At 37.6% G+C, this 12,709-nt stretch overlaps 2 protein-coding genes across 3 annotated transcripts in view; one reads left to right on the forward strand and one right to left on the reverse strand.

The window, feature by feature from the left end:
* LOC107023474 (chaperone protein ClpB4, mitochondrial) overlaps positions 1 to 6,341 on the forward strand; it is a 55,062-nt gene extending 48,721 nt beyond the window's left edge. Inside the window, exon 11 of one of the 2 annotated variants that reach the window (XM_027917613.1) lies at positions 6,022 to 6,341. The gene's annotated coding sequence lies outside the window, so the exon portion shown is untranslated. Of the gene's footprint in view, positions 1 to 4,194; positions 4,671 to 6,021 lie in introns of those variants that run through there. The other variant, XM_015224183.2, reaches the window with a different exon arrangement.
* Positions 755 to 1,225, reverse strand: LOC107022095 (ATP-dependent DNA helicase PIF1-like). The gene has a single exon (XM_015222804.1). The coding sequence runs from the start codon at positions 1,223 to 1,225 to the stop codon at positions 755 to 757; it is 471 nt and encodes a 156-aa protein (XP_015078290.1).
* Positions 6,342 to 12,709: the final 6,368 nt, after the last annotated feature.

Consider the following 12,709-nt stretch of genomic DNA (forward strand, 5'->3'; position numbering starts at 1 on the left):
TGTCCTTGTGTGTCCATCTTGTTCTTCATTAATAACCAATACTTTTGTTGTCGCCATAGATATTCCTCTGGATAGTGCCACGTATAGTTGTCCATGTGAAAAAATATGTTGTGGTAGGTATAATCCAACATTTGGTATTATTTGACCTTGTGATTTATTTATTGTCATTGCAAAACATAGACGAATTGGAAGTTGTTTTTGGATGAATTTGAACGGATATCCTTCATTCTCAGGTGGTGATAGTTGTATTCTTGGAATAAACACTTGTTTTGAGGCATGTTGACCCGTTGTTATTTCTGCATGTATGATATTCTTGTCAAAACCTCTACAAATCAAGAGTGTCCCATTGCATAAATCATTTGACGGACCTAAATTTCTCAGAAGCATGATTGGTGCATTTTCTTTCAAAACTAACCTAATGTATAGAATAAATAAATGTATTAGTTGCTTTGTATTTTTAGTTTTGTATTTGATTAGTTCTCTTTTGTGGTTTGAAGTATTATAAATAAGTGAGTAGTTATATTAGTGATGAATTTGATTATGTACCTATGCGGCAGCAGTCCATTTGGTGTCAAGGTGTTGAGATACTCTTCTTGATAGTAGTTGTTGGTATCATCTTCGGCTGAGTCAAAACTTATGTATGTTTTTGTTTCTCGGGGAATTTGTCAATCATCAGTGCATTTAGTTTATCTACAAATTCATTTCTACTTGCTAATATTGCACGCTCTGTTATATATTGTGCATACATGTAATTTTATTCGAGTTCTGGGAATATTTCAAGAACCAAAGATTCTTCAGGATTAATATCCCCACTTTGTTGGACAGTCATTTGTTTTGGAAGTGCTATTAAATTATCCTTTATTGTGTTTTCTTCTCCGTTACCAATACGAAGTAAGAAGTCACTAAAAGTTTGATTTGTTCTTGCTCGCATATTAGTTGAAAGTTGTATCCTTTCCATTAAAGACCACAAATACGACCTCACCAAACTTGCATTTACCGTCTCTGCTTTTGTAGATTTTGTCACCACAGGTAAAACTTGTCTGAAGTCTCCTCCAAATACCATGATTTTTCCTCCAAAAGGGACGTCCTTATCCATTATATCACGGAAACTTCTGTCTACAGTTTCAATTATGTGTCTCTTAGCCATTGGTGCTTCATCCCATATTATTAATTTAGCTTGTCTAGTTAGTTGGGCACCTCCACCTTGTTTTGACATATTTGTCATTGTTGTCTCATTTGCTGCAGTGGTATGCCAAATCTTGAGTGTGTTGTACGTCCTCCAAGTAATATTGCTGCTGCTACACCACTGGTAGTAGTTGCCAATGTTGTCATACCTTGCGATCTCACCTTAGCCAGTAGTGTCCGATATAGGAAAGTTTTTTCGTTTCCCCCAGGTCCATCTACAAAGAATAACCCTGGAGTTTCTGTGTTGACCCTTTCCAGAATGGTATTGAATGCTTGTGCTTGTTGTTGATACAACTGTGATTGAGCATCAACATCTTCGGTTGGAATGATTATTTCGTCCATTATTTCTCTACATTCCATTGTTTTTGATTGATTTGATTGTTGTTTTATTTGTGGATATCATATTTATCCAAACTTTGTCCCATACTTTCCAAGTAATAATTAATGCTTTTTAAGGTACATTGGAGTTGTACCTCTGGTGTGTTGGAATGGCTCCTATGAAAGTCTTCTGAGAAATCATAATAATGTGTCCCATAGATTTCTCACATCAGTTGGGTTGCAATGAACTAAGATTGTAGCAAATAAACTTCGTAAGGCTGCGGGCATCTTGAAGGTGACAGCCTCTCGTAAACATTTTGAAATGCTATTATCATATTCTAATAACCCACTTTCTTTGGTTGCCTCTTTAAATGTGTGGCAATGTTTACCATTCACAATGAGTAAGTTTTCAAATGAAGTTGGCCCTCAGACATGATTTAATAATAGTCATTCGTAATATCTTTCTCCTTCTCTAGGATTAGCTGCAATATGTATTTGATTTGGTTAGAATCTTTATTTTCTGTAGTTTATATATCTGGAATTAATAATTTTGTTGCCAATATTTATGCGTCCAATCACGGTGCGAGATTTTCTTTTTGTCCATATTTTGGATTGTGAGTTCCAAACATAATGTTTTGGAAATTCTCTGTATAGGTAATTACGAGCTTCAATGTCTATAGAGCACATCTTAAAAAATTCGGTAAGCATAGTTTGGTGTACAAAGTCTGATTCCATGATACTTTGTAGATTTTGCTTTTTCCAATAGCAGACTAGACATTGTTTGTAGATATAATATCAATAATCATGTTGATTGTCATTAATAAATTCTTAATATGTATAATATTTTGACCGTCATTGTAAAGTACCTGCTTGTTTGCCCGGTAGATGTAACTGTAGGTTGATAATGGCTGGTTGCATTTCAGTTAGGTTGAACTCATAAATTCTCCACAATGCTTCTGGTGGAGACACCCAACGTGCATCCTGAAAGGTTTTGATTTCATCTATAATTTTTTTGCCATAGTCAGATTCAATGTACACAACACATTTATCGTGCCCTTTTTATATATATTTGTAAAGATATTTTATTGCTTCAACTCCTGAGCATACCTCAACATTAATGTGACAATTATATCTCATCAACAAATAGGGATTATAAGGTACAACCCATTGGTTATTCATCTTCGATCCACGGACTTCACTTGTTCTCCCATCATTTTTTCGTTTGTAAATTGGATATCCATCCTTTCCTTGTATTGTCTTGCTGTTGAATGTTCGGGGGTAGTTAAACTTACATCGGCCATCTTTCATGCAGGGGCTTGTCTTGCGTTTTTCCCCACAAGGTCCATGCATCATATGTTTGGTAACTAACGCATACAATTGTCAATGTGTTGCATTATCTGGTAGTTCTGCACTAATGTATCTATCATAATGATCTGATGATCGTATCTTATTACCTTCTTTCAATTTTAGAAGTAGATGTATATGCGGCAAGCCTCTCTTCTGGAATTCTACGACAAAAACATGTGCAGCAATTGGTCCGAATATTTCTTATTTGAAAATTTGGTCTTTCAAGTCCTGCAATTTTGCTCTAAACACTCTAGTAACCAAATCAGGCCAGTCCTGAGCGAGTTGTTCTGCACCCAGTTCTTCTTTAGTCTCATGCCTTTCCGGGTTACATGTCATGGTGATGAATAGATATGGTCTTCCAAGGTGTTGAACCAAAGCCATAGCATCCATATATCGTCGTCGCATATCTCTAGGGCCGCCAATGAATGATCCTGAAAGTAATATCCTTTGTCCTACCTTGTCTCCTCTACATTCGCCAGACGTGACACTATCAACAATACCTTGTAGTATCTCCCTTCTATAGTTTGATTGCTCAAATCTATAATATTCAAGTCTTCTTGTTTCTATTTTAATGTAGATGTCCACAACAAACTGCTGCAACAATCTTCCGCATAGTAGTAATATTGATTTGTCACCTGTTCGGACTTGTAGTTTATAACAATAATACTCTCTGCATGAAACGATACCTTTTGTTTCGCGTTGTACACCTACAATAATTCGGATGTATTAGTTATTTTTTGGCATATTATTTAGTTAGAGATCGGTAATTGGAAGGTGCATGAGTCTGTAATTGCTCTTACTGATTATAATGTATGATAACACAATTATGTTGTAATTTTAATGATTAAGGTACGTTATAGGCGATTAGTAGTACCATATTGCATAACGTCAAGTAATTGTTTTTTTGTTTCATTCTAATTATGTTATTCATGTTACAACAGTTAAGTTTCTTGGCCTCTCTATTTTGAAATGATTAGAGACTAAGGCAAACATACATCAATGTTACTTTTTGTTGTTTTGTCCTTGTACAATCTTCCATAATCAGTTTAGTATTAACTGCATATTTTTATTTTTTTATGGAATATGTTGGATAATTTAGTTACATGTTTCTTGGCAATAATTAAATATGCGTACCTTGTGCTTCAATGGCCAAAATGTCTGTGGCAGTTCTATATGTTGATCTTCCTGTTTGGAGTGTTGTAGTTGGAGTTGTTTGATTATTGTTGATTCGATTGCAACACTTCTGTATTGTTGATGCCAACCTCCTTCTCCTTTAGGTAGAATTATAGGGTATTGTAGCGGATCATAACAACCATAATAATGTTTCTCTATGTTTATTCCCAGAGTGTTCGTGTACAACAATATCTCTTTCAAACGGTATATTTGGATTATTGCCATCCACCCAGATTGCCGCCACCTGATCTACTGATGGTGTGTTATACACTCGTTGATCTAATGAAGCATTTACAGCTATGCGTATTTCTAGATTCTGATAGCCTGTATGTTCTTTAAGCTGCGAGAAGAATTCTGCATATAGATTTTTCTGCATGATTTTTCTTAATTTCCTCATGACTCCCTCTGATAAATTGGTATTTTGTAGTACGGACATTCTATTTGCTAATTCATTGTCTGTATCTTAGAAGTATAGTTGAAAATAACAAGGTCTGTCATTCTTCGGGATTAATGATGGTAGATCATGGTCTACCTGTCCTTGTGCCTTGAAACTGTATACTCCTCTCCTGGAAGATGTAAGTCTTTATCTAGCTTTACTCCAAATGATGTAAAAGCAAATATGCTATTATATGCTCTTATATTTTTCCTAAATAACTTTGCTTCTTCCGATGCTGCCACAAATAATTCGTAATATTCATCAGCTACTTCATTAGGTGCTAATTTGATATAGCCACCTGCGCAATAGAATGTTGGCGGCTCATATTCAAACCTTCGAGCATGACGGTAGGTACAATCTTCTTTTTTTCCAGTTTGTGAGTTGTTATCATTGAGAAATTCCTATGAAGTACCCCTATACAACAGATCACATTAATATTTATTAGTAAATCATTATTAACTGGTGACCCTTTCGTATAGACTATTGTATTGAATATACCTCCTTCGTCAGTTGTCTCAGATATAGCTATTAGCTTCTTATTTATTTTGTTTTCGTTTTTTCACTTGCGGTTCTTTGCCATCATCTATTTGATTTGTTGCTGCCACATATTTTTGCGCACTTCGCAACGCCCTTTCAATATATGTAAGTATTTTACGCTTCGTTACTGTTGCAAATGTGATGTAATCATGTTATAATTTTGTCTCTTAAGTAAGTTTGTAATTTGTATTTTTCTGTAGAACTGATCATTTGGTTAATATACCTCTTGTCTTAGGCTGTTCATTCTGTTGATCTGCATGTTAAATTGAAATGCATTTGCTGTAATGTTCTGTTGTTTGCAATGATTTGAATTTGTAAACTCTGTAGTTGATACTTTCATACTGTCTGGTAGTGTACCTGCAAGTTGTTCATTCTGTGTTAGATCATTATTAACTTCCTTCGAGATGTTATGGTATGTCATTTTGGTTGGTTAGTTTTTGTAATACATACATTTTGTGATAGAATGAGTGGTATATGATAATATTTGTACATTATAAAAGCAAGTGACAAAGTGTTGTGTGAAACAATAGAAAACATATTAGCCTAATGTGTTGCCAGCCCCCCAAATATTTGAAAGGTTGATAACATCAATTTTCCAACAAAAATTGATCTTCGGTAGACAATTGTATATTTATCCCCTAAGATAGAGCAACTGTTTTTCAGCCACCATGGACCAAGTTGCAGTTGTGTAATTGTTTTTTTCTTCTTGCACGATGCTTAATGATTAAATCATTACCCGTTCAGGCAACAGGTCAATCTTTGAATATGTTACGAAATTTATGGTGAACTTACAATTAATAATTTGCTGATGTGCCGGATTAATAAAAAATGTAGGAGTTTGCATGTAGATTCTAACCAAATCAGAGGAGCGTTGAAATTGATCCTCCGACCGCTGAGTAAACAATTGTGTGACCGCTTTACAATGTTTTGATACTTTGTACGGATAGATATGTGTCGTCTACAGTATTGATCTGCAAGAACTTGATTAAGTTGTATTGTTTAGTAATTTTTAATAATATAAACAGGGTGGTAATGCATTTGGTGTTGATGTTTCGTTTGGTTAAGTGGTTGGAACGGTTGATGATATATGTTTCATGAAAGATCACAATTTAATCAGGCAGTTGCAATGGTTGATAGAGGTTATGACTTTCTGCAGAAGTGTTGTTGGTCGGTGATGGGTTTTATTAATTTGCTACATTGTATATTTTTAGGGGTTTAGTACGTTTATTAGTGAGGTTTGGCGGGAGTATAAAGTTTGAGGCCATAGGTCATGGGCTTTTATGTAAGCAAAGCATGTGATATACTTTATATATTTCTTAAATGTAATTTGCTTCTTAGAAAGGTATATGATACTTAATATTTCGTAATGTCGTTCTACTTTGACATATATAACTAACAATGTCATTTTAATGTCAATTATAAATTAGTTTGTATCTTTTATATCAGTAATATAATATAAGTCAATTAAATTACTGATCCAATTTATATTTTTTAAATGTTAAACCTAATAAAATCTCACCTAGACTAATATACAAGTGTTGTAATGAAATACCTTTTGACTTTGCAGAATTTTTTAATTTGATGATGAAGGGATGTAACTTATAGTCGAACAAGTTCAACATCACAATAGTTATTTTGATACTGATCTAGTGGGCGATACATCGAAAATATCGAGAAGCAACTCTCGTATTTTTGTTAATATGCTCATAATTCAATTTGATATTTATTGTCAGAGGGGATAACTTTATTTATCAAAGCTATGTTTTAAATATTACGATTAATTTAGATACTTTTTGCTGTAGCTTTAGAAGACTTAGTAGAATTGGAAAATTAGTATTTTGAGACTTATGTATTGGGTGTTATATTCGGGAATTGAGAAAAACTTATCCTTGAAAAGTTTAAATATATACTCATAAAAGAATTTGTTTTAAATTATCACCCATTTTATGATTAAAATCTAACTATGCGTTCGGATACTTTTCAATGTGTCGTGATCAATACGTTTATGCAGATTTGATGTGCGTAGTATTGTTAACGTCTGCATTGTAAATATAGCAGGTAGATGTGCCAGCGGTGTAAGTTACAGTATATAATTATCTAAACAATAGTTTGTAAGTAGATGTTGATGTATGTAAAAGAGAGTTGTGAAATGATATTTACATTTCAAATAGGAAAGCATACATAATTAGGTAGTAAGATACAAACATTTTTAAGTTATATCATATGGAAACACATCTATTTTTTTGTGGGTTTTCGTTTTTTCAGTTGTATTGTTGGTGTTTCATCTTTGATTTTCTTCAAGCGTTTCCTGCAATGGTGCTATATTTGAATCATCCTCCATGATAGTTGGTACTTCATCTTCCAATGGATATATTTCTTGAGCAATTAAACTCCTTTGGAAATTTGATTCATTCATATCAATTCTGACAAGGAAGTAGAATTCGTTATCTTTAGACAGGACCAATTTGCGGTAGTTCTTACATTCTTCCTTCTAAATAAGAGGTAAACAATACGATATGTTAGATGGAAATGTTTCCTGTAAGGTACAAATTATACTATGTAAATATTGTATACTTTCAGTCGGATAAATTAATTTAAGGCATACCTTTACCGAGGTTGATTGTATGTACTCTTGAACGGTGCAACCTAGTAAAGATTTAGTTGCATCAAAAAGTATAACTCTAGCACGTTGTTCTCCGCCACACACTTCAAGATGTAAGCAGTAACTAAAAAAAAACTTTTTTTATTCAGAAAAATACATGTCTTAGTAATTTGGAAATGTTGAATGGAGTTATAACCAAGTCTGACCTTATTTCATATTCGACATTTTTAATGTTGCAATTGTTACATGCTGCTGCCTCGTCTATAAATTTGACTTTCTTGTGGCAGTTTTTGCAAGATGAATACCATGGTTCATCTTTATTGAGGAGGTTGATAATTTTTGCTTTGAATTTGTACATAGAATCCTACAAAGCGTCAATATAACATATGTATTTCGACGTTTAGAACATAGAAACTGTTATGCGGAATTCGAGATAATACGAGAAAATATAAACGCGAAAAACAAGACAACAGATTTACGTGGTTCATCAATAAATTGGCTACGTCCACAGGGAAGAGGGGGAGCAGTTTTATTATGGAGAGGCAAGAACAGAATACAGAATAGGGTTTGCCATAGCGTCTATATATATAGTGCTAAGCTACGCCCTAACAGGCTTGGGGCCAAAATACAGAATTGACAGATAATTAAGGGCCCAATACAATGTTGAATGCCTTAAATCGGACCCGTTCTTTCTGCTGTAACGGGTCCGATTCAAGGCATTCAACAAATCTCCACCTTGACTTGAATTCTCCAAACAGATTCTTCAGACGCACTATGATAGTGCCAGGCCTTTCCCTCTTCCTCAGAATTGCCCCGCAGGGCAATTAACAGCTTCTGATGTTGAGCAAGTCCAAACAGTGTTGAAACTTGCTCTGTGGAACCGGCTTTGTGAACATATCAGCAGGATTATCAGCAGTTCCTACTTTCTTCACCTTGATTCTCTTCTCACTTCTCAGAAAATGATACCTCACGTCAATATGCTTGGTTCTCTCATGATGGACTTGATCCTTGGCTAGACAAATTGCGCTCAAACTGTCACAATACACCATAGCCTGATCATGATGCAGACCAAGATCACTAACCAGCCCTTTCAGCCAAATCCCTTCTTTTGCAGCCTCTGTCAAGGCCATGTACTCCGCTTCCGTAGTAGACAAAGTCACTGTAGGTTGCAAAGTTGCCTTCCAACTGACGACAGATCCTCCAAGGGTAAACACATAGCCAGTCATCGATCTTCTTGTGTCAACATCTCCAGCATAGTCAGAATCAGAATAGCCAGTAACCAAGCACTGAGTATCACCTCCATAAATGAGACCAACGTCAGATGTACCTCTAAGGTACCGGAAAATTCTCTTCACAGCCTGCCAATGTTCTCTCCCTGGTTGTCCCATGAATCTGCTCACTACACTGACTGCATGTGCTAAATCTGGCCTTGTACAGACCATAGCATACATCAAACTTCCTACGGCACTGGCATAAGGGACTCGTGACATATACTCCTTCTCTTCTTCTGACTGTGGAGCGAACATGGCAGTGAGATGGATATTGGCAGCACCGGGGGTATCAATAGGCTTAGATGAAGACATGCCAAACCTCGCCAAGACCTTCTGAATGTAGCTTCTCTGTGACAAGAAAAGTTTCCTTCTCTCTCTGTCTCTAATGATCTCCATCCCTAGAATCTTCCGAGCGGCTCCCAGATCCTTCATCTCAAACTCAGCACTAAGTAAACCCTTCAGCTTCTGAATGTCATACTTCTTCTTTGCAGCTATCAGCATATCATCTACATAAAGCACCAGATAGATGAATGAATCATCCTTGAGCCTATTGTAGTAGACACAACAATCATATGAGCTCCGAGTATAGCCCAACTTCACCATATAGCTGTCAAACCTTTTGTACCACTGCCTTGGAGACTGCTTAAGTCCATATAAGGACTTCTTCAACTTGCAGACGTGATTTTCCTTCCCTGGAACTTGGAAACCATCCGGCTGAGTCATGTATATCTCTTCCTCCAACTCTCCATGTAGAAACGCTGTCTTCACATCAAGTTGTTCAAGCTCCAGATTCTGATGTGTAACAATCGCTAGTAACACTCGGATGGAAGTATGTCTGACCACTGGTGAGAAGATCTCATTGTAGTCCACTCCCTCTCTTTGGTTGAAACCTCTGGCAACAACCCTGGCTTTATACTTGACTCCTTCTGCTGGTGATATCCCTTCCTTCTTCTTGAAAACCCATTTGCAAGTAATAATCTTTCTCCCCGAAGGCTGTATGACCAGATCCCATGTCTGATTCTTGTGTAGGGACTCCATCTCATCTCCCATAGCGGCAAACCATTTTTCAGAATCAGAACTTAAAATGGCTTCTTTGTAAGTAGACGGCTCAGATGTATCTACCTCTTCAGCAACCTGCAGTGCATAACCCACCATGTCCTCAAAACCATACCTCGTAGGTGGCCGAACTCCAACCCTCCTTGGCCGATCTTGAGCTATACTCCGATGGATATCTGATGGCATAGATTCTGGAATATCAGTTTCTGTCTGTGGCTCTTGATCCTCCTCTTCAGGTTCTTTCAAATCGCTCTCGTTCTGAATGACTTGAAACTCCACCTGTTTATCAAGACTCCCAGTTTCTGACGTAGTTGTAGGCTTCACAATGGTTCTAAGCAGAGAACTTTCATCAAAGACAACGTTCCTGCTCATAATAACCCTCTTTTCTGCTGGAGACCAGATTCTGAAACCTTTCACTCCATCTCCGTAGCCCACAAATACTCCCTTTTTAGCTCTTGGTTCTAACTTACCTTCACTGACGTGATAGTAAGCCGTACAACCAAAAGCTTTCAGATTTGAATAATCAGCAACTTTTCCTGACCACATCTCCATAGGTGTTTTGCACTGTATGCCTGTATGTGGTCCGCGGTTAATCAAGTAGCAAGCTGTACTAACCGCTTCTGCCCAGAATCTTCTATCTAGCCCAGCATTAGAGAGCATGCACCTTGCTCTCTCCAGAAGTGTTTGATTCATCCGCTCAGCTACACCGTTCTGCTGTGGTGTATTTCTGACTGTACGATGTCGAGCAATCCCTTCATCCTTACAGAATTGATCAAATTCAGACCAGCAGAATTCCAGCCCATTATCAGTTCGCAACCTCTTGATCTTCTTCCCTGTTTGATTTTCCATCAAAATTTTCCACTCCTTGAACTTCTGGAAAGCTTCACTTTTATGCTTCATCATGTACACCCAAGTCATCCTTGAGTAGTCATCAATCATGGACACAAAAAATCTGCAGCCTCCCAAAGACTCAACACGGCATGGACCCCAGCAATCAGAATGGATATAATCAAGAGTGCCTTTTGTTCTGTGAATGGCCTTTGGAAACTTGTTGCGATGTAGTTTTCCAAAGACACAATGTTCACAAAACTCTAGGCTTTTAACCTTATGACCAGCAAGAAGATCCTCCTTTGACAGAATTTGCATCCCTCTTTCACCCATATGACCAAGTCTCATGTGCCATAACTTAGTCATATCCTCCTGGTGAACTTCTGACGATGCAACATGGGCTGAACCTGTAACCGTGGAACCTTGTAGAAAATACAAAGTACCACGCATGACACCTTTCAGAATCAGATTTGAACCCTTCCAGACCCGCAAGACTCCATCTTTTCCCGACCAGCTGAATCCCTTGCTGTCCAAAGAACTGAGAGATATCAGATTTTTCGTCATCAATGGAACGTGCCTGACCTCGTTCAATGTGCAGAAGCTACCGTCATGTGTCCTTATCTTGATCGAGCCTGTCCCAACCACCTTGCAGACAGAACTGTTGGCCATCGAGATGCTGCCTCCGTCTATCTGCTCATAAGTCGTGAACCACTCTCTCCTAGGACAGATGTGATAGGATGCCCCAGAATCGAGAACCCACACATCTGAATGATGAGTGTGCTCATCCGCAACTAGGGCAATGTCTTCTTCAGAATTGGTGTCTTCTTCAGCAACAGCAGCAGAAACTGATTGTTTTTCCGATTGCTTCTTCTTCTTCGGACAATCAAATTTCCAATGTCCCTTCTCCTTGCAGTAATTACAAACATCATCTGGCTTTGCACCCTTCGACATCGGCTTATTTTTCTTTCCGCCGTTTTTCCTTCCCTTTCCGCTACTGGTGAACAGACCGGAAGGCTGTATGTCCGTACTTGTGCCGTTAGCCTTATGCCGTAATTCCCTGCTATGAAGGGCCGATCTGACTTCTTCCAGCGACACAGTATCTTTCCCAACAATGAACGATTGAACAAAATTCTCAAACGACATTGGGAGAGATACTAACAGAATTAGGGCAGCATCTTCATCCTCGATCTTCACATCGATATTACGCAATTCTAATAACAAAGTATTCAATTGCTCTAAATGTTCCCTGAGTTGTGTACCTTCAGCCATTCGTAAACCGAATAGACGTTGTTTCAGAAGCAGCTTGTTGGTTAGAGATTTTGTCATGTACAAACTCTCCAGCTTCAACCACAGACCAGCAGCAGTCTCTTCATCCGAGACTTCCGTGATGACGTCATCCGCGAGACACAGCATGATCGTCGAATGCGCCTTTTCCTCCAGAATCGCCATCTCAGGAGTAACGACGGCGTTCTTGTCTTTCGACAACGGCGCCCAGAAACCTTGCTGTTTCAACAAAGCCCGCATCTTGATCTGCCATAAACTGAAACTGTTCCTCCCTCTGAATTTGTCAATTTTCACGTTCAAACCAGACATCTCGAATTCTCCAAAAAACACCGATTAACCGAGAGGCTCTGATACCAATTTTTTTTGCGGAATTCGAGATAATACGAGAAAATATAAATGCGAAAAACAAGACAACAGATTTACGTGGTTCACCAATAAATTGGCTACGTCCACGGGGAAGAGGGGGAACAGTTTTATTATGGAGAGGCAAGAACAGAATACAGAATAGGGTTTGCCATAGCGTCTATATATATAGTGCTAAGCTACGCCCTAACAGGCTTGGGGCCAAAATACAGAATTGACAGATAATTAAGGGCCCAATACAATGTTGAATGCCTTAAATCGGACCCGTTCTTTCTGCTGTAACGGGTCCGATTCAAGGCATTCAACAAA

Source organism: Solanum pennellii, chromosome 6 (genome assembly GCF_001406875.1).
Source record: "Solanum pennellii chromosome 6, SPENNV200".
Classification (NCBI taxonomy): Eukaryota; Viridiplantae; Streptophyta; class Magnoliopsida; order Solanales; family Solanaceae; genus Solanum; species Solanum pennellii.